Source organism: Physella acuta, unplaced genomic scaffold (genome assembly GCF_028476545.2).
Source record: "Physella acuta isolate Inbredline_101_S28 unplaced genomic scaffold, ASM2847654v3 ptg000312l, whole genome shotgun sequence".
Lineage (NCBI taxonomy): Eukaryota > Metazoa > Mollusca > Gastropoda > Physidae > Physella > Physella acuta.
In genome coordinates, this window is record NW_026731831.1 from 123,413 (window position 1) to 151,268 (window position 27,856).

Genomic DNA, 27,856 nt, shown 5'->3' on the forward strand with positions numbered 1-27,856 from the left:
CTTTACATGCGAACTACAAGAAATAGTGTGAGAAACAGTGTCAAGTAATATGAGCTATTACCGTACACCACGAGAGGTCAGCTGACTAAGGGGGAGTGTGGGTACTCGGCCAACAACAATAGAGACAGTTGTTTACATCAGTACTTGAGCTCAAGTAATCCACCACATAGTGATTCGTTTCACGTCAAATATCAGCGGCAGAATTTTTTCTTTTTACATAACCAACAGAATTTTTTTTGTGAGTTTTATGTCAACTGTATGCAACAGAGAGTTCTTTCGTGAACTTAACGTCAATTATCACCAACAGAATTTCTTTTGAAAGGTTCTATGACATTTCCCTTAAACCCAAACACGCGTACCGCCAACAAGTTGTTGCACTAAAAATACTTTCTTTTAAATACCTGCGAACTTTAGTAATCTATCCAATTGAAATGTATATCCCGTTTTATTAATAATTAAAAAAAGTCTAAATTAAACGCTCACCGGTAAGTCTAGAACCCACGCGCGTACAATCGGATGTCTAGAACCTTCCCGGTCTATGACATGCACCAACATTAACCGCGTCTCCCACACTCCGGTAAAACCCCACCCAAACACCTTCACAATCTCCGATTCTAGAATCGACTACAAGCCATAAACAGACGGCATCGCCAAGTATTTACATTTATTTTTATTTTCGAGAACATTTTTTCGCCCATCCTAGTTAAGCTTTAAATATTCGTCAACTAATTTAAGCGAAAAAAAAAAGATATTTATTTTCCTGCTCACTTGGCAAGAAAGAGGAGGGTATCGATACCGCGGGGATGAAGGTAAAGGGCGGAGGGAAGCAGACGAGTTTGTCATAGCGGCGACATCAGTAGGAGTAACTTGGGATCCGGCCAGTCGTGTAAGTACTCACTTCTCTCGTCTGCTAGAGTTTCACTTACATAGGTCTATTGACTCTAATTTATCTTTTGTTTTCTCTTACATGAGTCTATTTGACTCTGTAATTTGATCTTTTGTTTTCTCTTACATGAGTCTATTTGACTCTGTAATTTGATCTTTTGTTTTCTCTTACATGAGTCTATTTGGCTCTGTAATTTGATCTTTTGTTTTCTCTTACATGAGTCTATTTGACTCTGTAATTTGATCTTTTGTTTTCTCTTACATGAGTCTATTTGGCTCTGTAATTTGATCTTTTGTTTTCTCTTACATGAGTCTATTTGACTCTGTAATTTGATCTTTTGTTTTCTCTTACATGAGTCTATTTGGCTCTGTAATTTGATCTTTTGTTTTCTCTTACATGAGTCTATTTGGCTCTGTAATTTGATCTTTTGTTTTCTCTTACATGAGTCTATTTGGCTCTGTAATTTGATCTTTTGTTTTCTCTTACATGAGTCTATTTGGCTCTGTAATTTGATCTTTTGTTTTCTCTTACATGAGTCTATTTGGCTCTGTAATTTGATCTTTTGTTTTCTCTTACATGAGTCTATTTGGCTCTGTAATTTGATCTTTTGTTTTCTCTTACATGAGTCTATTTGGCTCTGTAATTTGATCTTTTGTTTTCTCTTACATGAGTCTATTTGGCTCTGTAATTTGATCTTTTGTTTTCTCTTACATGAGTCTATTTGGCTCTGTAATTTGATCTTTTGTTTTCTCTTACATGAGTCTATTTGGCTCTGTAATTTGATCTTTTGTTTTCTCTTACATGAGTCTATTTGACTCTGTAATTTGATCTTTTGTTTTCTCTTACATGAGTCTATTTGGCTCTGTAATTTGATCTTTTGTTTTCTCTTACATGAGTCTATTTGGCTCTGTAATTTGATCTTTTGTTTTCTCTTACATGAGTCTATTTGGCTCTGTAATTTGATCTTTTGTTTTCTCTTACATGAGTCTATTTGGCTCTGTAATTTGATCTTTTGTTTTCTCTTACATTAGTCTATTTGGCTCTGTAATTTGATCTTTTGTTTTCTCTTACATGAGTCTATTTGGCTCTGTAATTTGATCTTTTGTTTTCTCTTACATGAGTCTATTTGACTCTGTAATTTGATCTTTTGTTTTCTCTTACATGAGTCTATTTGACTCTGTAATTTGATCTTTTGTTTTCTCTTACATGAGTCTATTTGACTCTGTAATTTGATCTTTTGTTTTCTCTTACATGAGTCTATTTGGCTCTGTAATTTGATCTTTTGTTTTCTCTTACATGAGTCTATTTGGCTCTGTAATTTGATCTTTTGTTTTCTCTTACATGAGTCTATTTGGCTCTGTAATTTGATCTTTTGTTTTCTCTTACTTGAGTCTATTTGGCTCTGTAATTTGATCTTTTGTTTTCTCTTACATGAGTCTATTTGGCTCTGTAATTTGATCTTTTGTTTTCTCTTACATGAGTCTATTTGACTCTGTAATTTGATCTTTTGTTTTCTCTTACATGAGTCTATTTGGCTCTGTAATTTGATCTTTTGTTTTCTCTTACATGAGTCTATTTGGCTCTGTAATTTGATCTTTTGTTTTCTCTTACATGAGTCTATTTGGCTCTGTAATTTGATCTTTTGTTTTCTCTTACATGAGTCTATTTGGCTCTGTAATTTGATCTTTTGTTTTCTCTTACATGAGTCTATTTGGCTCTGTAATTTGATCTTTTGTTTTCTCTTACATGAGTCTATTTGACTCTGTAATTTGATCTTTTGTTTTCTCTTACATGAGTCTATTTGGCTCTGTAATTTGATCTTTTGTTTTCTCTTACATGAGTCTATTTGGCTCTGTAATTTGATCTTTTGTTTTCTCTTACATGAGTCTATTTGGCTCTGTAATTTGATCTTTTGTTTTCTCTTACATGAGTCTATTTGGCTCTGTAATTTGATCTTTTGTTTTCTCTTACATGAGTCTATTTGGCTCTGTAATTTGATCTTTTGTTTTCTCTTACATGAGTCTATTTGACTCTGTAATTTGATCTTTTGTTTTCTCTTACATGAGTCTATTTGGCTCTGTAATTTGATCTTTTGTTTTCTCTTACATGAGTCTATTTGGCTCTGTAATTTGATCTTTTGTTTTCTCTTACATGAGTCTATTTGGCTCTGTAATTTGATCTTTTGTTTTCTCTTACATGAGTCTATTTGGCTCTGTAATTTGATCTTTTGTTTTCTCTTACATTAGTCTATTTGGCTCTGTAATTTGATCTTTTGTTTTCTCTTACATGAGTCTATTTGGCTCTGTAATTTGATCTTTTGTTTTCTCTAACGTAATTCTGATGTTGTTTTTTTTAAAATACTTACATAGGTCTGATGGTTCTGTAATTTAACTTTCTCATACATAGGTCTAAAACTTGTTTTCGTTTGAACTTCTATATCAAGTGCCATATCACTAATTAAAAATTTGATATCTATAAAGTATTTCATTTAACTTTTGGGTACATAATTAATTGGTCTATAATTTAATCTAGGTATATTAAGTATAGAGAAGTGATAGACTGTTTTATCGAGTGAATTAGTAACATGTTTACGACGCAAGCTATCGCCATGTCGGGTTAGGATGAAGAAAGTCGGTACATTTCACCTTTTATTTTCTCGCGAAATTCCACAGGTTGCCGATTTGAATTATTTACAACGATAGAGAAATATAGTGTTTATCAGTCCGTCAACAACTGTGGTGTTTCAATGTGTGCACGCCAATTGCTAACGCGAAATAAAAACAACAAAATAAAAAAATACATTTTCAGTTTTTTCTCCACCCCTCCCCTCTCTATACTTGGTAACAATTAGACCCAGAGTGTGATTGCCCTGACACCACGCTAATTAATTCACTTAACAGATCATTATTTTTTTAACCAAACAACACCGAAAGTCAGCCTAACATTAACTCCCCGCGTTCTAACAATGACAACATTGAAATTGTATTAATATTAAGACACGTATGGGGACATAACTACTGAGCTAACCAAATATTAGCACATACTAAGCTAGCCCAATAAAAGCCACAATACCATACCTTAAATTAAACTAGCCGGGTTCTCGAGCTAGCCCTATATAGGCCCACACCTAGCACTCATCAAAGTGAGCTAGGCACGTGCAGGGAAGTGAGTACACTTATTATGTGCATGCACTACTCACAAATATATATATATAAACACATTGCACATCTAAGACGGGTCGGCTATAGAAAGACATCTAAAAGGTGGGCAGGTAAGGGCGGTGTCTAGGGCCAGAGTTTGTATGGGCGGTGTCTAGTGCCAGTGTTTGTATGGGCGGTGTCCCACCCCCACATCCATATGGCCAGTCTATGCTAGAGTTTGTATGGGCGGTGTCTAGTGCCAGTGTTTGTATGGGCGGTGTCCCACCCCCACATCCATATGGCCAGTCTATGCTAGAGTTTGTATGGGCGGTGTCTAGTGCCAGTGTTTGTATGGGCGGTGTCCCACCCCCACATCCATATGGCCAGTCTATGCTAGAGTTTGTATGGGCGGTGTCTAGTGCCAGTGTTTGTATGGGCGGTGTCCCACCCCCACATCCATATGGCCAGTGTATGCCAGAGTTTGTATGGGCGGTGTCTAGGACCAGAGTTTGTATGGGCGGTGTCTAGGGCCAGAGTTTGTATGGGCGGTGTCTAGGGCCAGAGTTTGTATGGGCGGTGTCTAGTGCCAGAGTTTGTATGGGCGGTGTCTAGGGCCAGAGTTTGTATGGGCGGTGTCTAGGGCCAGAGTTTGTATGGTCTGTATGGGCGGTGTCTAGGGCCAGAGTTTGTATGGGCGGTGTCTAGGGCCAGAGTTTGTATGGGCGGTGTCTAGGGCCAGAGTTTGTATGGTCTGTATGGGCGGTGTCTAGGGCCAGAGTTTGTATGGGCGGTGTCTAGGGCCAGAGTTTGTATGGTCGGTGTCTAGGGCCAGAGTTTGTATGGGCGGTGTTTGTCAGAGTTTGTATGGGCGGTGTCTAGGGCCAGAGTTTGTATAGGCGGTGTTTGTCAGAGTTTGTATGGGCGGTGTCTAGGGCCAGAGTTTGTATGGGCGGTGTTTGTCAGAGTTTGTATGGGCGGTGTCTAGGGCCAGAGTTTGTAAGGGCGGTGTCTAGGGCCAGAGTTTGTATGGGCGGTGTCTAGGGCCAGAGTTTGTATGGTCGGTGTCTAGGGCCAGAGTTTGTATGGGCGGTGTCTAGGGCCAGAGTTTGTATGGGCGGTGTCTAGGGCCAGAGTTTGTATGGGCGGTGTCTAGGGCCAGAGTTTGTATGGGCGGTGTCTAGGGCCAGAGTTTGTATGGGCGGTGTCTAGGGCCAGAGTTTGTATGGGCGGTGTCTAGGGCCAGAGTTTGTATGGTTGGTGTCTAGGGCCAGAGTTTGTATGGGCGGTGTCTAGGGCCAGAGTTTGTATGGGCGGTGTCTAGGGCCAGAGTTTGTATGGGCGGTGTCTAGGGCCAGAGTTTGTATGGGCGGTGTCTAGGGCCAGAGTTTGTATGGGCGGTGTCTAGTGCCAGAGTTTGTATGGGCGGTGTCTAGGGCCAGAGTTTGTATGGGCGGTGTCTCACCCCCACATCCCTATGGCCAGTCTATGCCAGAGTTTGGATGGGCGGTGTCTAGGGCCAGAGTTTGTATGGTCGGTGTCCCACCCCCACATCCCTATGGCCAGTGTATGGCCAGTGTTTGTATGGGCGGTGTCCCACCCCGACATCCCTATGGCCAGAGTTTGTATGGGCGGTGTTCCACCCCCACATCCCTATGGCCAGTGTATGGCCAGTGTTTGTATGGGCGGTGTCTAGGGCCAGAGTTTGTATGGTCGGTGTCTAGGGCCAGAGTTTGTATGGTTGGTGTCTAGGGCCAGAGTTTGTATGGGCGGTGTCTAGGGCCAGAGTTTGTATGGGCGGTGTCTAGGGCCAGAGTTTGTATGGGCGGTGTCTAGGGCCAGAGTTTGTATGGGCGGTGTCTAGTGCCAGAGTTTGTATGGGCGGTGTCTAGGGCCAGAGTTTGTATGGGCGGTGTCTAGGGCCAGAGTTTGTATGGTCTGTATGGGCGGTGTCTAGGGCCAGAGTTTGTATGGGCGGTGTCTAGGGCCAGAGTTTGTATGGGCGGTGTCTAGGGCCAGAGTTTGTATGGTCTGTATGGGCGGTGTCTAGGGCCAGAGTTTGTATGGGCGGTGTCTAGGGCCAGAGTTTGTATGGTCGGTGTCTAGGGCCAGAGTTTGTATGGGCGGTGTTTGTCAGAGTTTGTATGGGCGGTGTCTAGGGCCAGAGTTTGTATGGGCGGTGTCTCACCCCCACATCCCTATGGCCAGTCTATGCCAGAGTTTTTATGGGCGGTGTCCCACCCCCACATCCCAATGGCCAGTCTATGCCAGAGTTTGTATACAAAAACATCCAGCGCCGTTCAGGAGAATGCCGGGACCAGATGTGTACATAAAGGTTATCTTGACACTACAGAAGCAGACACCTAATGGCGGGGTAAACAACGGGGCTTGGATCACTTCACGCGGACATTTATTTTTTTGTCAGACATTTCAAAATTGTTTTTCTTTAAAACCTGTCTTCCTTCTGACACACAAAAAAAAATAACTTTTAATTTTTAAAGCTGCAAGCTTTCATAGTGACACGGACGCACCGGCGTAAACAGCTGTAGTTTTAGATTAGACAGCTGTCATATTGAGGGGTCATGGAGAGGGTAGTCTGACCCCCCCCCCTAACACCCACTGCATACGCCAGTGTATACCGTGGCTTGTTATAGTTAAGTTTTTATATACTATGTCAGGTAGAGATATGAATACCATCACAAGTTAAATATATGTATCGTATATCATATCCGAACATAGATATAAAGGGATAAGCCGACTCAGTTTCCTGTAATAGCTATCTATATATTTGAAACATGCATATATATATATATATATATATATATATATATATATATATATATATATATATATATATATATATATATATATATATATATATACAATATATACACATACGCCTATATGCATACCCCTCCCTTTGAAAAATCCAGCCTACGCCTGTTTCCCATGCTGAATTAGCAACTATAAAGTAAAACTCTGTGGAAAACGTTTCGGTCAAAAAATCCTCAAAGCTGACAGGAGAAAAACAATTTAATACAACACACATGTGCGAGCAGGCAGCATCAATTAACCTCAATTAGGCCTTGAACTTTAACAACGGCAGAAAAATTAAATGACTGCAGATTTAAAACAATTTTTAGCGCACTGATCTTTGCCACACCCATGAATATACACGAAACAAAAAGGCAACATACACGGAAAAAGTGGATGCCAGCTATGCTCTGAAATCAACAAAAAAAACAAAAAAACAACTGCAACATAGGCTGAAAACCAAACAACCAAAGCAACTAATCCATACATCTCTCATTCCTTAAAACAAGCAACTAATTAAAAGCAATGGCCATAAAACGAAATGTACCTGCCCAACCACTGCTCAACAGAGTTGAATAACCAGTACAGGTAAATGAGTCATTGGGAATCAAATCTGTGATCTCACAGAGTCTAGCAACAGGTAGATCTAGAAAGTAGAGGGGGAAACAAGCAGACCCGGTCTACGTCTGCTGAGCCTACACTTCCGTTATAAACATACAAACGGCGCGTAAACAGATCGACGATGATTAGTCAGCCTTTGTTTTTATATGGGAGCGGGCAGAAACAAAAACAAGGCATGGATGTTGCCAACAATCTGTAATGGAGATACCTCAATCTCGAGGGATAGCATCATACAGAGGGATGTTCCCACAATAGTGCGGCGCTGGAGCTCCAAACAACGGGACGGTAAAACGTATTAACCACATAGACGGTTCTCAAGTCACCAAAAATGTATTAACCACATAGACGGTTCTCAAGTCACCAAAAATGGATTAACCACAGTGACGGTTCTCAAGTTACCAAAATGGATCAACCAAAGTGACGGTTCTCAAGTTACCAAGATGGATTAACCACAAAGATGGTACTCAAGTTACTAACAAGGATTAATACAAAGACGATAACCGCGAAGACGATACTCAAATTACCAAGAGTGTAAGATAGATTAACAACGTGGTAGCGACGGTTGTACACAGGTGATGTGAAGATGTGATCAAAGTTACCGCAATGTATAAATATGGTACAAGGAACCAACCACGAAGACGGTACTGAAGTTACCATCCACACATCCAATACTAAATACCCCATTCAGCCGTTGGTCATAAGGCCTATGGTGTCCTATGGTGCCCTTACAGCTAGCACCACTGGTACTCAGGAAGCTGAAGGTACCGATGCACTACAGACATGCTGACCTTATCAGAAGTGACAAAAAAACGAACACAAAATAATCACGCGCGCAGAATAGAGAGCATGTACCCAAAGGTCAAGGCCACCACTTAGCAAACAGGTAAGAAAATGAGCTAGGTCAGCGAAAAATAATTTGACATGAATAAATTAACCGTAGAGACAATGAGTATAAATAATTTAATTGACTGACAGAATATTAGTGTAATTAAATGAACAAATAGATAATTGAGATAATTGAGTACTATTATTTTAATTGACACATGGTTAATTATTTCACCAGAAGAATCGTTATAGTACATTAGTAAACTAAAATTCTTTTAAAGTTACTAATTATCAAAAGTAAAAGGAGAAACTAATTCAAAAAATATTTTTAAAGCTGTAGCAAACACGTTTTTTTTAAGTGGGCGAAAGTTTGGCATTCAGCTGGCATTCAGAATGGGGGGGGGGGGTCTTCTTTCGAATCCCATCAATTCTTTTATCGGGCGAAGTTCTTATCACTTCATAATAAACACAGCTACATAATGAGGAGGAGTGGGATTGATTGTACGTTATAGGCTGAACAAGTGCTTTACGGGGGGGGGGGGGGGGGATTTTTTTAAGGGCACAATGTTATTGTGATGTGATAAGAATTCTAACGTAAAATGTATTTTGTATTTTTTTTTTTAAACTAAGATATTACTAGATTGTGTTAATTAGCACGAAAACATCTTCCTAAAATATACTGTCCTAAAGAAAATGCTGAGTTTTGAATATACTGTGTTCTGGAAGATAAAAAAAAACGGACTGGATATTCATGTCCTAAAGATAAGCAATGATGCTAATTGCATTGTGTTGTGTGTATTAAAAAATGTGTACAGATCTGAGACGACTCGTTATAAGTCGACCGTCGGCTTTGTAATAATACCAAGGTGGATAAGGAAACATTCAGAGTAGCTTGCTGGTACCAGTAATAGCATAGCGCTGTCCTCCTGTCCGTATATTGCGGCATCAATTATAACGGGAGTCTGAACCATTCAGTCCTAGCCAAAGGGAATGTGTGGGGAGACAATGAAACGTGGGGTGTTGAGTACTTATTTGTAGGGGGGGGGGGGTGTTACTTCAATGACTTCATAGTGTCTGTGTGTGATTATGCTGTCTTTCTGTATCATCTCACAACGAAAATTTCGGTAGTTTCACCATTTGTATATCCTGCCACCTATAACGTTGGTGATGGGGCTGTTGATGTTATGTACCAATCAAACACCTAAGCTGTTTTCTTGTTTACATCCTGCCTGTTGTCGTCATTTTAGTTCAATAACAAAAACAAGCTGAGAAAACATAACTTCAGCACATTGCTACGAGCATAGTTTTAAACGCCTACATCTTAGTTTTGGATACAAACATTAGTGCAAACGTCGGCAACTGGCTGAAAGTGAAAGCAACAACTCAGTTTCAGCAGAATTGTCGGTCCTGACATTCGCCTCAACATTTAGCTACAACAGTTTTTCTTAAAGGGACACAACCGTGAAATTATAAATGATGCATATGCATAAACAAAGAGTTATCGAAATTGTTTTGAAACTATAATATATCGTTGCGCGGATACTAATACAACATGAGTCAATAAAATTGTAGCGGTCCTAGACGAGTTATACACTTAATTGTTAGTATGTAATATGGGAGCATTACAGTCTTATTGGAACATTACAGTCGCATTAAGGCCAACACGTTTAGCGGATGCATCTAGGAAATAAATTTAAAAAAAAAAAAATCGGTATTTTTATGAAGATATTAAACGTATTATACATCGCCGAAGTGATCTCATAATCAAAATGCAATTAAGTTTTGTTTAGAAATTTCATTAGAATTAAAACAACGACACCGACCAGCAGTGGTTGAGTGCGCCCCCACTCCTCTATCTTTCCCATCCCAAAGCTCGTCATGCAGTCAAAAGTTGAGGTGCACACGGAGAGGGGGGAAGGTTTACGCTAGCTCGTAGAGTGGCCCGGGGTAAACATAAATCTCAGATTTAACCTATTGAACGAGAAAAATCTGGCCAGCAATGTAAACAAATCTGGGCACATGGTGCCACTTTAAAACGGTGAGTGGCGCTGTAGAGTAGAGAGTAGGAAACAACATAATGGCCCAGCGTCGAAGGCAGAGGGTAGTGCTAAAAAGTAAGGAAATTGTGTCGAACAAAGGTAGAACAATGAGTTAAAGACATTTTATAAACTGTTATAGAATACTTGGCCAGGTGAATAAGCGCTAAATGTAAGTTCTGACACCGTTAGCTGTAATAGTTATGTTCAAATTTTAAATCTATATAAGTAAGTACGATAGTGAAATTCAGGTTAGTAACTCTATTATTATTTGTATCAATATCAAAGTATAGATGAATATATATATATATATATATATATATATATATATATATATATATATATATATATATATACAGATATTATATGTATGGATATAGAAACGCATATATAAATATAAACAAAATTATATTCACTATAATAACCTATTATAAAGATATCCAAATTTCTCCAGAAGACAAAATGGCTATGACGGGGTCAACGAGTCAACTATGTCACGTGGTACTACTGGGTCTAGTGATGCTGATGGTGGGCCAGCACGCCCTGGGTCAGACCCCCTGCCCCATCCAGTGCCGGTTCTGCTCCGACAACACCGCCAACTGCTCAAGAAAGAGTCTCACCGCTGCACCGACAGTAAGTACCGACACGACCACTAACGGGATGAAGGGTACGGAGCCAACCCAGGGCATAGCCTATTAACACAAATGGTTTAGATACATGCCGTGCAATGATGGTTGTCAAACATTAACTCCCATTACGTCTATCGGTTGTCAAATCTTGCCGACCATGAATGTTCAACCTTAACGGTCGTCCAATCTTGTCGGCTGCCTAATCTAGATGGTCGTGCCCCTTTTGAAAGCCGTGATGCCTGCGTAACCTTTACGGCTGTCCAACATCAACGCAACTACCTTCATATTTCTCTTGTCCATGTTTAGATCGCCACTAAACTGACATCCTGACTTGTCCATGTCGACACTAAACTGACTTGACCATAAGTCGACACTAAACTGACTTGACCATAAGTCGACACTAAACTGACTTGCCCATGTCGACACTAAACTGACTTGACCATGTCAACACTAAACTGACTTGACCATGTCGACACTAAACTGACTTGACCATGTCGACACTAAACTGACTTGACCATGTCGACACTAAACTGACTTGACCATGTCGACACTAAACTGACTTGACCATGTCAACACTAAACTGACTTGACCATGTTGACACTAAACTGACTTGACCATAAGTCGCCACTAAACTGACTTGTCCATGTCGACACTAAACTGACTTGACCATAAGTCGACACTAAACTGACTTGACCATGTCGACACTAAACTGACTTGACCATAAGTCGACACTAAACTGACTTGTCCATGTCGACACTAAACTGACTTGACCATAAGTCGCCACTAAACTGACTTGTCCATGTCGACACTAAACTGACTTGACCATAAGTCGCCACTAAACTGACTTGTCCATGTCAACACTAAACTGACTTGTCCATGTCGACACTAAACTGACTTGTCCATGTCGACACTAAACTGACTTGACCATGTCGACACTAAACTGACTTGTCCATGTCGACACTAAACTGACTTGTCCATGTCGACACTAAACTGACTTGACCATGTCGACACTAAACTGACTTGTCCATGTCGACACTAAACTGACTTGTCCATGTCGACACTAAACTGACTTGACCATGTCGACACTAAACTGACTTGACCATGTCGACACTAAACTGACTTGACCATAAGTCGCCACTAAACTGACTTGTCCATGTCAACACTAAACTGACTTGACCATAAGTCGACACTAAACTGACTTGACCATGTCGACACTAAACTGACTTGACCATGAGTCGACACTAAACTGACTTGACCATGTCGACACTAAACCGACTTGTCTATGTCGACACTAAACTGACTTGTCCATGTCGACACTAAACTGACTTGACCATGTCGACACTAAACTGACTTGTCCATGTCGACACTAAACTGACTTGACCATGTCGACACTAAACTGACTTGACCATGTCGACACTAAACTGACTTGACCATGTCGACACTAAACTGACTTGACCATGTCGACACTAAACTGACTTGACCATAAGTCGCCACTAAACTGACTTGTCCATGTCAACACTAAACTGACTTGACCATAAGTCGACACTAAACTGACTTGACCATGTCGACACTAAACTGACTTGACCATGAGTCGACACTAAACTGACTTGACCATGTCGACACTAAACTGACTTGTCCATGTCGACACTAAACTGACTTGACCATGTCGACACTAAACTGACTTGACCATAAGTCGACACTAAACTGACTTGTCCATAAGTCGACACTAAACTGACTTGACCATAAGTCGACACTAAACTGACTTGTCCATGTCGACACTAAACTGACTTGTCCATGTCAACACTAAACTGACTTGACCATAAGTCGACACTAAATTGACTTGTCCATGTCGACACTAAACTGACTTGACCATAAGTCGACACTAAACCGACTTTTCCATGTCGACACTAAACTGACTTGACCATGTCGACACTAAACTGACTTGACCATAAGTCGACACTAAGCTGACTTGACCATGTCGACACTAAACTGACTTGTCCATGTCGACACTAAACTGACTTGACCATAAGTCGACACTAAACTGACTTGACCATAAGTCGACACTAAACTGACTTGACCGTAAGTCGACACTAAACTGACTTGACCATAAGTCGACACTAAACTGACTTGACCATAAGTCGACAGTAACCGAGTTGTCCATGTCGACACTAAACTGACTTGACCATGTCGACACTAAACTGACTTAACCATAAGTCAACACTAAACTGACTTGTCCATGTCGACACTAAACTGACTTGACCATAAGTCGACACTAAACTGACTTGACCATGTCGACACTAAACTGACTTGACCATGTCGACACTAAACTGACTTGACCATGTCAACACTAAACTGACTTGTCCATGTCGACACTAAACTGACTTGACCATAAGTCGACACTAAACTGACTTGACCATAAGTCGACACTAAACTGACTTGACCATAAGTCGACACTAAACTGACTTGTCCATGTCGACACTAAATTGACTTGACCATAAGTCGACACTAAACTGACTTGTCCATGTCGACACTAAACTGACTTGTCCATGTCGACACTAAACTGACTTGACCATGTCGACACTAAACTCACTTGACCATAAGTCGACACTAAACTGACTTGACCATGTCGACACTAAACTGACTTGTCCATGTCGACACTAAACTGACTTGACCATAAGTCGACACTAAACTGACTTGACCATAAGTCGACACTAAACTGACTTGACCATAAGTCGACACTAAACTGACTTGACCATGTCAACACTAAACTGACTTGTCCATGTCGACACTAAACTGACTTGACCATAAGTCGACACTAAACTGACTTGACCATAAGTCGACACTAAACTGACTTGACCATAAGTCGACACTAAACTGACTTGTCCATGTCGACACTAAACTGACTTGACCATACCCAGATCAACAATAAAACTGACTTGTCCATGTCGCCACTAAACTGACTTGTCCATGTCGACACTAAACTGACTTGTCCATGTCGCCACTAAACTGACTTGTCCATGTCGACACTAAACTGACTTGACCATGTCGACACTAAACTGACTTGTCCATGTCGACACTAAACCGACTTGTCCATGTCGACACTAAACTGACTTGACCATAAGTCGACACTAAACTGACTTGACCATAAGTCGCCAATAAACTGACTTGACCATGTCGACACTAAACTGACTTGTCCATGTCGACACTAAACTGACTTGACCATACCCAGATCGCCACTAAATTGACTTGACCATAAGTCGACACTAAACTGACTTGACCATAAGTCGACACTAAACTGACTTGACCATAAGTCGACACTAAACTGACTTGACCATAAGTCGACACTAAACTGACTTGACCATGAGTCGACACTAAACTGACTTGACCATGTCAACACTAAACTGACTTGTCCATGTCGACACTAAACTGACTTGACCATAAGTCGACACTAAACTGACTTGACCTTGAGTCGACACTAAACTGACTTGACCATAAGTCGCCACTAAACTGACTTGACCATAAGTCAACACTAAACTGACTTGTCCATGTCGACACTAAACTGACTTGACCATAAGTCGACACTAAACTGACTTGTCCATGTCGACACTAAACCGACTTGTCTATGTCGACACTAAACTGACTTGTCCATGTCGACACTAAACTGACTTGACCATACCCAGATCGCCACTAAATTGACTTGACTATACCCAGATCGCCACTAAATTGACTTGACCATAAGTCGACACTAAACTGACTTGACCATGTCGACACTAAACTGACTTGACCATGTCGACACTAAACTGACTTGTCCATGTCGACACTAAACTCACTTGACCATAAGTCGACACTAAACTGACTCGTCCATGTCAACACTAAACTGACTTGACCATAAGTCGACACTAAACTGACTTGACCATGTCGACACTAAACTGACTTGTCCATGTCGACACTAAACTGACTCGTCCATGTCAACACTAAACTGACTTGACCATAAGTCGACACTAAACTGACTTGTCCATGTCGACACTAAACTGACTTGACCATAAGTCGACACTAAACTGACTTGTCCATGTCGACACTAAACTGACTTGACCGTAAGTCGACACTAAACTGACTTGACCATAAGTCGACACTAAACTGACTTGACCATAAGTCGACACTAAACTGACTTGACTATGAGTCGACACTAAACTGACTTGTCCATGTCGACACTAAACTGACTTGCCCATGTCGACACTAAACTGACTTGACCATAAGTCGACACTAAACTGACTTGACCATGTCGACACTAAACTGACTTGACCATACCCAGATCGCCACTAAATTGACTTGACCATACCCAGATCGTCACTAAATTGACTTGACCATAAGTCGACACTAAACTGACTTGTCCATGTCGACACTAAACCGACTTGTCTATGTCGACACTAAACTGACTTGACCATGTCGACACTAAACTGACTTGACCATAAGTCGCCACTAAACTGACTTGTCCATGTCGACACTAAACTGACTTGACCATGTCGACACTAAACTGACTTGACCATAAGTCGCCACTAAACTGACTTGTCCATGTCGACACTAAACTGACTTGACCATGTCGACACTAAACTGACTTGTCCATGTCGACACTAAACTGACTTGACCATGTCGACACTAAACTGACTTGACCATAAGTCGCCACTAAACTGACTTGTCCATGTCGACACTAAACTGACTTGACCATGTCGACACTAAACTAACTTGTCCATGTCGACACTAAACTGACTTGACCATGTCGACACTAAACTGACTTGACCATACCCAGATCGCCACTAAACTGACTTGACCATGTCGACACTAAACTGACTTGACCATAAGTCGCCACTAAACTGACTTGTCCATGTCGACACTAAACTGACTTGACCATAAGTCGCCACTAAACTGACTTGTCCATGTCGACACTAAACTGACTTGTCCATGTCGACACTAAACTGACTTGACCATAAGTCGACACTAAACTGACTTGACCATAAGTCGACACTAAACTGACTTGTCCATGTCGACACTAAACTGACTTGACCATAAGTCGACACTAAACTGACTTGACCGTAAGTCGACACTAAACTGACTTGACCATACCCAGATCGCCACTAAATTGACTTGACCATACCCAGATCGCCACTAAACTGACTTGTCCATGTCGCCACTAAACTGACTTGTCCATGTCGCCACTAAACTGACTTGCCTAGATCGCCACTAAACTTTGTTTTCTCTTGTCCAGAGCTACCCTAGGGGCACGACAGACATAGATCTACAACGTAACAACATCAGAGTGGTGGGCACAAGGTCTTTCACACGATCAGAAACAGTCGAGTCACTCAAGCTCAATGGCAACAAGATTACCATCTTACGGGATAACGCACTCAGGTAATTTACTAACGTGTTCACAAACTCAATGGTATTTTCCCAAACCTGCTAACTTGGCCACCCTGCAACTCCCCAAACTTGCTAACTTGGCCACCCTGCAACTTCCCAAACCTGCTAACTTGGCCACCGTGTCTCCCCAGCAAATTCCCAAAGCTGCTAACTTGGTTACAACCTCTCCCCAAACCTGCTTACTTGGTTACAACCTCTCCACAAACCTGCTAACTTGGTTACAACCTCTCCCCAAAGCTGCTAACTTGGTTACAACCTCTCCCCAAACCTGCTTACTTGGTTACAACTTCTCCACAAACCTGCTAACTTGGTTACAACCTCTCCCCAAACCTGCTAACTTGGTTAAAACCTCTCCCCAAACCTGCTTACTTGGTTACAACCTCTCCACAAACCTGCTAACTTGGTTACAACCTCTCCCCAAACCTGCTAACTTGGTTACAACCTCTCCCCAAACCTGCTTACTTGGTTACAACCTCTCCACAAACCTGCTAACTTGGTTACAACCTCTCCCCAAACCTGCTAACTTGGTTAAAACCTCTCCCCAAACCTGCTAACTTGGTTAAAACCTCTCCACAAACCTGCTTACTTGGTTACAACCTCTCCCCAAACCTGCTAAATTGGTTACAACCTCTCCCCAAACCTGCTAACTTGGTTACAACCTCTCCCCAAACCTGCTAACTTGGTTACAACCTCTCCCCAAACCTGCTAACTTGGTTACAACCTCTCCCCAAACCTGCTAACTTGGTTACAACCTCTCCCCAAACCTGCTAACTTGGTTACAACCTCTCCCCAAACCTGCTAACTTGGTTACAACCTCTCCCCAAACCTGCTAACCTTGTTACAACCTCTCCCCAAACCTGCTAACTTGGTTACAACCTATCCCTAAACCTGCTAACCTGGTAACAACCTCTTCCCAAACCTGTTAACTTGGTTACAACCTCTCCCCCAGCAACTCCCCAAACCTGCTAACCTGGTTACAACCTCTCCCCAAACCTGCTAACCTGGTTACAACCTCTCCCCAAACCTGCTAACTTGGTTACAAACTCTCCCCAAACCTGCTAACTTGGTTACAACCTCTCCCCCAGCAACTTCCCAAACCTGCTAACCTGGTTACAACCTCTCCCCAAACCTGTTAACTTGGTTACAACCTCTCCCACAGCAACTTCCCAAACCTGCTAACTTGGTTACAAACTCTCCCCAAACCTGCTAACTTGGTTACAACCTCTCCCCAAACCTGCTAACCTGGTTACAACCTCTCCCCAAACCTGCTAACTTGGTTACAACCTATCCCTAAACCTGCTAACCTGGTAACAACCTCTTCCCAAACCTGTTAACTTGGTTACAACCTCTCCCCCAGCAACTCCCCAAACCTGCTAACCTGGTTACAACCTCTCCCCAAACCTGCTAACCTGGTTACAACCTCTCCCCAAACCTGCTAACTTGGTTACAAACTCTCCCCAAACCTGATAACTTGGTTACAACCTCTCCCCTAGCAACTTCCCAAACCTGCTAACTTACAACCTCTCCCCAAACCTGCTAACTTGGTTACAACCTATCCCTAAACCTGCTAACCTGGTAACAACCTCTTCCCAAACCTGTTAACTTGGTTACAACCACTCCCCTAACCTGCTAACCTGGTAACAACCTCTTCCCAAACCTGTTAACTTGGTTACAACCTCTCCCCCAGCAACTCCCCAAACCTGCTAACCTGGTTACAACCTCTCCCCAAACCTGCTAACCTGGTTACAACCTCTCCCCAAACCTGCTAACTTGGTTACAAACTCTCCACAAACCTGCTAACTTGGTTACAACCTCTCCCCCAGCCACTTCCCAAACCTGCTAACTTGGTTACAAACTCTCCCCAAACCTGCTAACTTGGTTACAAACTCTCCCCAAACCTGCTAACCTGGTTACAACCTCTCCCTAAACCTGCTAACCTGGTTACAACCTCTCCCCAAACCTGCTAACTTGGTTACAACCTATCCCTAAACCTGCTAACCTGGTAACAACCTCTTCCCAAACCTGTTAACTTGGTTACAACCTCTCCCCCAGCAACTCACCAAACCTGCTAACTTGGTTACAAACTCTCCCCAAACCTGCTATCTTGGTTACAACCTCTCCCCAAACCTGCTAACTTGGTTACAACCTCTCCCCCCAACAACTCCCCAAACCTGCTAACTTGGTTACAACCTCTCCCCAAACCTGCTAACTTGGTTACAACCTCTCCCCAAACCTGCTAACTTGGTTACAACCTCTCCCCAAACCTGCTAACTTGGTTACAACCTCTCCCCAAACCTGCTAACTTGGTTACAACCTCTCCTCAAACCTGCTAACCTTGTTACAACCTCTCCCCAAACCTGCTAACTTGGTTACAACCTATCCCTAAACCTGCTAACCTGGTAACAACCTCTTCCCAAACCTGTTAACTTGGTTACAACCTCTCCCCCAGCAACTCCCCAAACCTGCTAACCTGGTTACAACCTCTCCCCAAACCTGCTAACCTGGTTACAACCTCTCCCCAAACCTGCTAACTTGGTTACAAACTCTCCCCAAACCTGCTAACTTGGTTACAACCTCTCCCCCAGCAACTTCCCAAACCTGCTAACCTGGTTACAACCTCTCCCCAAACCTGTTAACTTGGTTACAACCTCTCCCACAGCAACTTCCCAAACCTGCTAACTTGGTTACAAACTCTCCCCAAACCTGCTAACTTGGTTACAACCTCTCCCCAAACCTGCTAACCTGGTTACAACCTCTCCCCAAACCTGCTAACTTGGTTACAACCTATCCCTAAACCTGCTAACCTGGTAACAACCTCTTCCCAAACCTGTTAACTTGGTTACAACCTCTCCCCCAGCAACTCCCCAAACCTGCTAACCTGGTTACAACCTCTCCCCAAACCTGCTAACCTGGTTACAACCTCTCCCCAAACCTGCTAACTTGGTTACAAACTCTCCCCAAACCTGATAACTTGGTTACAACCTCTCCCCTAGCAACTTCCCAAACCTGCTAACTTACAACCTCTCCCCAAACCTGCTAACTTGGTTACAACCTATCCCTAAACCTGCTAACCTGGTAACAACCTCTTCCCAAACCTGTTAACTTGGTTACAACCACTCCCCTAACCTGCTAACCTGGTAACAACCTCTTCCCAAACCTGTTAACTTGGTTACAACCTCTCCCCCAGCAACTCCCCAAACCTGCTAACCTGGTTACAACCTCTCCCCAAACCTGCTAACCTGGTTACAACCTCTCCCCAAACCTGCTAACTTGGTTACAAACTCTCCACAAACCTGCTAACTTGGTTACAACCTCTCCCCCAGCCACTTCCCAAACCTGCTAACTTGGTTACAAACTCTCCCCAAACCTGCTAACTTGGTTACAAACTCTCCCCAAACCTGCTAACCTGGTTACAACCTCTCCCTAAACCTGCTAACCTGGTTACAACCTCTCCCCAAACCTGCTAACTTGGTTACAACCTATCCCTAAACCTGCTAACCTGGTTACAACCTCTTCCCAAACCTGTTAACTTGGTTACAACCTCTCCCCCAGCAACTCACCAAACCTGCTAACTTGGTTACAAACTCTCCCCAAACCTGCTAACTTGGTTACAACCTCTCCCCCCAACAACTCCCCAAACCTGCTAACTTACAACCTCTCCCCCAGCAACTTCCCAAACCTGCTAACTTGGTTTCAACCACTCCCCTAACCTGCTAACTTGGTAACAACCTCTCCCCAAACCTGCTAACTTGGTTACAACCTCTCCCCAAACCTGCTAACTTGGTTACAAACTCTCCCCAAACCTGCTAACTTGGTTACAACCTCTCCTCCAGCAACTTCCCAAACCTGCTAACTTGGTTACAACCTCTCCCCAAACCTGCTAACCTGGTTACAACCTCTCCCCAAACCTGCTAACTTGGTTACAAACTCTCCCCAAACCTGCTAACTTGGTTACAACCTCTCCCCCAGCAACTTCCCAAACCTGCTAACTTGGTTACAACCTCTCCCCAAACCTGCTAACCTGGTTACAACCTCTCCCCAAACCTGCTAACTTGGTTACAACCTCTCCCCAAACCTGCTAACCTGGTTACAACCTCTCCCCAAACCTGCTAACTTGGTTACAACCTCTCCCCAAACCTGCTAACCTGGTTACAACCTCTCCCCAAACCTGCTAACTTGGTTACAACCTCTCCCCAAACCTGCTAACCTGGTTACAACCTCTCCCCAAACCTGCTAACTTGGTTACAAACTCTCCCCAAACCTGCTAACTTGGTTACAACCTCTCCCCCAGCAACTTCCCAAACCTGCTGTCTCTGGATCTCAGTGACAACAAGATCACCAGCATATCCGCTGGTGCCTTCCGTAACCTGCGGCTGCTCCGGACTCTGTTCCTCCAGAACAACAAGCTGGCCAGCCTGGGGTTCCTGGACCAGGTCCCAAGCTTGACCCAACTTAACCTCAGCAAAAACAAACTCCGCGTCATCGGGGAGACGGAGTTCTCCAGCCTGGGTAATTTACATGGCCTTGACCTCAGCAGTAACGAAATAACAACTCTGCACAGGCGAGCTTTTAAAAACCTGAGGAGTCTGAGGTCTGTATGTTTTGTAATCTCACTTAGTTACATCTTACATGACAGAATACATTCGTTTATGACCATCTGCTAAGATACAAATTGGAAAGTGCATTGTTAGATTTGGTACAGTGGGACCTCATGGTTAATTCTAGTACACCGAAAGGTATCTTAAAGATCTTTCATTGCTATTAAAAGGTTCAAGATTTTTATTTTTTCCACTATTACTGAATAGATTCAAAAACTCTTATGTGTATGAAAACAAAAATCCTACTTTAATTTGAAAGATTCTAAAGATCATTTCCTTTTAATTTTGTTTCATAGAAATTTATTTCTCAACCACAACTATAACTTAGCGACAACTCCGAGATTTGAGTTCACCACAGAGTACCTACAGCTGGTGGACTTCTCTAAATGTGCACTGAATGAAGTTCCTGGGCCCTTTCCTGCCTCCGTCACAGACCTGAGGCTTGGTTTTAACAACATCAAAGTGGTGAGTACAGGTTGGCACCAACCACACCAGGGTTGGACATTACAACATCAACCACACCAGGGTTGGACATTACAACATCAAAGTGGTGAGTACAGGTTGGCACCAACCCCACCTGCGTTTGACATTACAACATCAAAGTGGTGAGTACAGGTTGGCACCAATCACACCAGGGTTGGACATTACAATATCAAAGTGGTGAGTACAGGTTGGTACCACACCAGGGTTGGACATTACAACACCAACCACACCAGGGTTGGACATTACAACACCAACCACACCAGGGTTGGACATTACAATATCAAAGTGGTGAGTACAGGTTGGTACCAACCACACCAGGGTTGGACATGATATGAAAGTTGCTACAGCCAGGGTCGGCCACAGCAATATTAAAGTGGTTGTGGAAAGATGGTGTCAAACAGCCAACCACATAAATTTACATCAATCATGGCACACAAAAACTAAAGATGAAGTAGCAAAGTTGGGTTTATCAAATTACATGATACGGGCGAGATCAAGTATCAGAAAGATACAGATAATGAAGCAAATAGCACAAACATATCTTGACAAAACACATTCGCAAAGATCCAGCATTGCCTGAATGTCAGTTTACTTTTTGCACAGGTTAATGACACGGACCTGAGCAACATCACCAACTTGCAAATTCTGACCATGAACAACAACAAGTTACAAATAGTTGATGATGGTATCATGTCCCACTTGACTGAGTTGACAGATGTGAGTATACCAGCATAACAAAACTCACCCAAGGTATCACAATACCTAGACCTTAGAGCAAACTGCCTTATTGCCAACAAGCAAGCAATCACCTGTCACTACTGAAAACATTTAGCTTGTTATAATTTACCTCCTTATGTATCAACAGATATGGCTCAGACAGAACGAGCTGACGTACATCCCACGAAGACTTCCAGACGGTGTCAAACGATTACATTTAGACTCTAACCTAATCCAGACCATCGAGCTTGACCTCTTCACCAACCGCTCGCGCCTGGAGTTCTTCAACGTTCAGGAAAACCTGATCAACAGCATCACGCCCAACACGTTCAGAGGCCTGCAATTCCTCAACACTCTCAACTTTGAGCTCAACAGAATCGAAGTTCTGGAGAGCAACACGTTCAGCCACCTTGGCAGCTTAAGTAGACTGTTGCTGGGCAGCAACCCCATCAGGAAAATTGAAGCGGGGGCCTTTGAGAACCTGGCTAACCTGACAGAACTGTCTTTGTCCTATATTTCCTCGGAACAATTTGAAATCATGGGCAGATTTCTGCCGGAAATGTTGCGCCTGCAGAAGCTTGACCTCAGAGCCAGCCCTGGGTTAGCCGCTGCCTTCATGACCATGCTGGACAACTCCGCACTCAGCAACATACCCCTTCAGTTGCTGACCAGCATTGACCTCAGCTATAATGACCTGGAGTGGGTGAGTCCACAAATTCGAGCCATCTTCCCACATCTCAACTTCATGAGCCTTGACGGTAATGCTCTGAGGTGCACACGGAGACTGAAATGGCTGAAGGACTGGATGGCTTCAACAAACACCATCACCTTCTACCAGGATGAGGAGCTGCTGTGTAATAAACCAACACGACTGCAGGGTCGGCCCATTTCATCTCTTGGAGATAACGAATGGGCCAGTGAGGACGAGCAGGACACAGAGGTTCTGAGTGACCCCTTCAGCAGTCAAAGCCAGGCAGACCAGGCTAAAGCACCAGAGCTGGTGCCTCTGGCAATGACTGATGACAACCCAGAAGACGGTAAGAAGGTTAGGAAAGAAAAACAAAGAAACAAGAAGGGAAAAGGCAGTAAATCATCATCCCAACAAGGTGAAAAAACCCCCAAAGAAACGGAAGCAAGCTCCAAGCCAATTAAAGATAACCCCAAAAAGTCTGAAACAAGCTCTCAAAAGACTGAAACAAGTTCCAAACAAAGTGAAACAAGCTCCAAAAAAACTGACAAGAAAGGTAAAAAGAATAAGCAAGGAAAGAAGAAACAATCAGACGCCAAGGAAGCACCAAAGAAAGGACAAAAAGACAGAAAACCTGCAGCCACTGTAGAGTGACCCAATGGTCCACTAGGCTTGAGTCAGACATGACCAGTCCCACACACCTATTCAAACATTGCATCTACTTCATGTATACAGCATATATACATCATGTTCTTTGTGATATGTAGAACTGCGTTAGATTAACAAGTTTATCAAAGATATCTAAATAAGTGTGAATAAAGAACTGTAATATATCTTAACATTTATGTTAAAGTTATTAAATTCAACATCAATTTTTTTTTATATTTTCATTTATAAACATGTATTAATAAGATGGACAACTAACAAGAAACTGGACAAAAACTACCACAGTTCATATGGTCAAAATGAAGAGAACTTGACTAATTTCCCAGGTTCTCTGGATTTACCAACTAAGAATGAAACTACTTCATATAAATATTATGTGAACACTTAAAAAATTTGACAAAATAATTATTGCTTCAGGTTAGTAAAGCAATAAATAAAATAAAATTGATTGTTTGTTGGAACTAATATCCTTCTGTCATCAAACTTTTAATTAGTCTGGATGTTACAGCTAGGTAAGTTCCTATTGTGCTTCTACACCATGTCATTTATGAAATACATTTTAAGGCAACTAGTTTGTCTTATTATTTTACATGTGTTAATTTTAAATCAAGAAAACTTCTTTTTAAAATTGGCCCAAAGTCTGTGAGCTTAGTCCATTTGAGACAGGAAACTATTATTTAAAATTAAATAGTACATCATTTTGAAAAAAGATTATATATTATTGTAATTTTAGCTTGAGATAGAAAAATAGAAGCATATACAAATAATTTATTAGCAAGAATTAAAATCCCTATTCTACACAATCACACATATATATATTTTCAGCCTTAATTTGAAATACCCAGTTTGACTTTATCCATGGGGGGAGGGGGGGGGGCTCATCGCATAAAAAAAAATTATTTACCTTTTTCTGAACAAGGTTATGTCTTTCTTCCATTTCTTTCATCTCAACTTTAGCCTTGCTACTTAGTTCTTTCACCTAGTGATCAAATCAATGACCATGTTATGATGTTACTCTTTAGTTTGATGAAAGATGATGGCAACTGACTTAAAAGTAATGATAGCAAAAACAAAGCAAAAGCGATGAACCCAATAGACTTCCATGGACACAAGACACCTGTAGAATATCTCTAGAACTAAACTGTCAAGAATACCCTAACTATCAACTCAACTGGAAAGAATCAATTTCCTGAATGCTATAAAAATCAACAACTAAAGGACAGATACAAAAACATACCTGACCAGCAATATCCTTCATATAAGTTGTTTCTAAATCTTGAAACAGGTCATGGCCTTGGTGAAAAAATGCATTTTGTGCGTGCATGAAAGACAACATCTGAAACAAAAAAGCATGGATAGAAATTATATCTTAAAAATGGCAAACGCAGGGAGGTGTAGAGGGGGCCATAACCCTCTCTCAATGGACTCCCACCCCCTATGGAAAAATACAACTTAGAACTAACCCACTACAAAATCCTGACTAAGTTATATCTTGATCATATGTGCTCAAGACATATTTTAAAAGCAAAATAGTTGTACTTTAAAGACATTTGCATTAAAAAGAAGATAAATATTCCACTATTTACTACAGAGAAATACAGGTCTCATATAGTACTGTTCATCAGAAATGTAGCATATATCAACATCATATTTATTCATTCATGTTAGTTCTCATCCACCCACGGTTAACAAAAAAAAAACCCATCATAATCAAAATTATGTCATGACAATAATGGTTTTAAAGAGAATATGATGAGCATTTACAAGAGGTAAAGAAACAACTTACTGTATCAAGAATATCAAATCTTTTTTTGGAGTTGAGTACATTCACCTGTGAAAGATATAAACAAACCAATACAGCTACTAGTTAAATTGATTTACTCTTGCATTATTGGGTAACTAAACTAGATTACAGAGAGAGCTCTAAAATATTGATATGACTCATTAATAAAATGGGACTTACTACTGTCTAGCTATTTTAAGGATCATGCATGCAACGTTTAAAAGTAGCAAATTTAAAAAAAAAATGTTTTTCAAAAAGGTACGAAATAGGAATAAAAAGAAACAAAAAGACAAGAAGTACATTGTTAAAAGAAGAAAGATTGTTCATAACTCTCAAACAGCAAACAGTTCTAGTCAATTTACACCACTAGCTCATTTTGATTAAATCTGTAACATGTTAATTTAAGTGGTAAAAAATGTATAAGAAACTGACAACAGCCTCTAAGATCATAGTTTTATTGCTTTACTCTAAGAAAATGTATTTGAAAAACAACCGTGTTTAACTATAATTAGAAATAATTACATTTCCTTAATATCCCATACTCCCCCTTCATATTTCTCCCCACCCCCGATCCATCTAAAAATTAGTTAAATTATGGGTGGATCCTGTTTCTTAAGCTGCACCCAACTAAAGGAGCCACATTAACTCTGTAAAACAACCAGTAGATCACAGACACAAATTTACAATGCTATGATGTTGGGAAGGTTACGTAGACAATAGTGACAAAGATTTCAATGATTGTAGGGTACACAAAATTAGGGTACAAAGGAAAAGAGATTAGTAAATTAAAATTTTATTTTAAATAATTCTGGAAAGCAAAAATTTAATCTGTAAATTTTATTTACAATGACCATGAAATTCAACTAATACAATGCGAGTTTATTAAAATGACATATAACATATTGCATAAAAAATAAATACCTGAAAGACATAGTCTAAAGACGTATGAGCAAAGCATGACCTCATGGCCGTTAAAGTATTATGCGCCTCTTCACATTCCTGTGGCTTGGACTTGGCTGCTTGAGAGTTGCGGATATAGGCTGCGTCCATATCATCACTAATCTTTTCAAACAGCTTTTTTGTTTCTTTCACCTTCTTGATGTCACTGAAATGGACAGTTTTTGTTACTGAGACAGGTGGAGTAGAATTGCATGACTAAATATTTTATTACAATTTAAACTCATCACAATAAAATCGAAAAATTTTGACTAATTTAAAAAAAAAAATTGATTATATTTTCTTCATTATTGAGTGCACAATTGGATGGAATCAAACAGGTTGTTGTTTTCTTCCAATAGAATTAGGTATTGCTTGAACACATGTGCTGTGGCATAAAGGCCTTTTGACTCCCACTACAGAAGCATTTGTTTGATTTTGGAGTTATCTCTCCTGATGTTCCCAGCTAAAGAGTCATATTTAAATGGACACAAGCGAGAAAAGTCTCAAAGGTATTTGAGAGGTGCATAAATTAATTTAAAAATCTTGCACGGCGTAGTTACAATTAATATGGTTATAAAATCCTGTCTGTCTGGTTTTTTTCGGACTTTACTAAAAATTGGACGTATTTGATGTTTTTAAGATTTTCGGTAACTAAATAAAAATTTAAAAAAAAAGCAAAAACAATTTGGTTTTCACGTGTAATGGCGACATAAACAATGGCATCCTGCTATTGGATAGGCCGACATAAATTTTATTGTACACATTGTAAGCTAAAAATAGAAAACTAGGTCATGGAGTTTTAAATTTGCATTGTTATTTAAAATTTTGATCTGCAAAGTTTTGTAAACAAATAGTTATCGATCACTAAGTTACTGTACAGCCAATCAATATTTGTCTTACGAAAGTGAAACATCCGGTTATAACTTAGGCTTGATGAAAATAAATAGAAATGTAGCCTTAAACTCAACAAATTATTTTCAAGTTCTCTGGATTTGCAACTTTTATAGCATTTATTCTAAAAATATAAAATTTCTAAATTAATTTTAGGCTTAAGTTTTTATTTTTTATTTTTTTTTACGGTCTAAATCTAAAAAGCACGTTTTTATTCCATGTCAACAACACTATGGAAGGAATCTCGTCAACTCGCTTGTCTCCATTAGGGCCATGAACATGATGTATTACAATACAGTAAATTATGGGAGCGCATGGTGGAATAGTAAAGCTTTTGACTGCTAACCCAACAGTCTCGAGTCTGGATCCTGGGCTTGAGTCTATAGGATATCCATGAGTCAACTCAGCTCTGATAGGTACCTGACACTTGTTAGGGAAACTAAATTGGCTGGGCATAGTGCAGACCACACTATCCCCCAGTACACCCAGGTTTTTGACACAGATAACCTCAACTAAATCAGCCATGCGGGTCTCTTGCATGAACGGGATAAGATGATAATATAGTTAAATTCATGTTCAAAAACAAAACACTACTAACTATGGTTTGCTAAGCCTGGGTATTAATATTTGAAAAACTTACATTCTAATGAAGTTATTGAGATTTTTGCTTATAGATCTGTGTGCTTGGTCCATTAAAATCTATGAAATTATTCAAGTAAAAGTTT

The 27,856-nt window shown here is 41.0% G+C and overlaps 2 protein-coding genes across 2 annotated transcripts in view; one reads left to right on the plus strand and one right to left on the minus strand.

Annotated features, from left to right (window-relative positions):
• The window catches only part of LOC131940218 (arf-GAP with coiled-coil, ANK repeat and PH domain-containing protein 2-like), a 56,697-nt gene that overhangs the window by 14,784 nt on the left and 14,057 nt on the right, over window positions 1-27,856 (minus strand). Inside the window, exons 7-11 of the mRNA XM_059298845.1 lie at window positions 27,772-27,830; window positions 26,223-26,406; window positions 25,305-25,349; window positions 24,756-24,854; window positions 24,423-24,497 (exon numbers count right to left, since the gene is read on the minus strand). Of these exons, the coding sequence (XP_059154828.1) occupies window positions 24,423-24,497; window positions 24,756-24,854; window positions 25,305-25,349; window positions 26,223-26,406; window positions 27,772-27,830 (462 nt within the window). The remainder of the gene's footprint in view (window positions 1-24,422; window positions 24,498-24,755; window positions 24,855-25,304; window positions 25,350-26,222; window positions 26,407-27,771; window positions 27,831-27,856) is intronic.
• On the plus strand, window positions 807-23,685 carry LOC131940213 (leucine-rich repeat-containing protein 15). Its single transcript, XM_059298835.1, has 7 exons — window positions 807-886; window positions 10,774-10,952; window positions 16,212-16,357; window positions 20,658-20,957; window positions 21,261-21,429; window positions 22,051-22,164; window positions 22,313-23,685. The coding sequence occupies exons 2-7, from the start codon at window positions 10,782-10,784 to the stop codon at window positions 23,504-23,506; spliced, it is 2,094 nt and encodes a 697-aa protein (XP_059154818.1). The 5' UTR covers window positions 807-886; window positions 10,774-10,781; the 3' UTR covers window positions 23,507-23,685.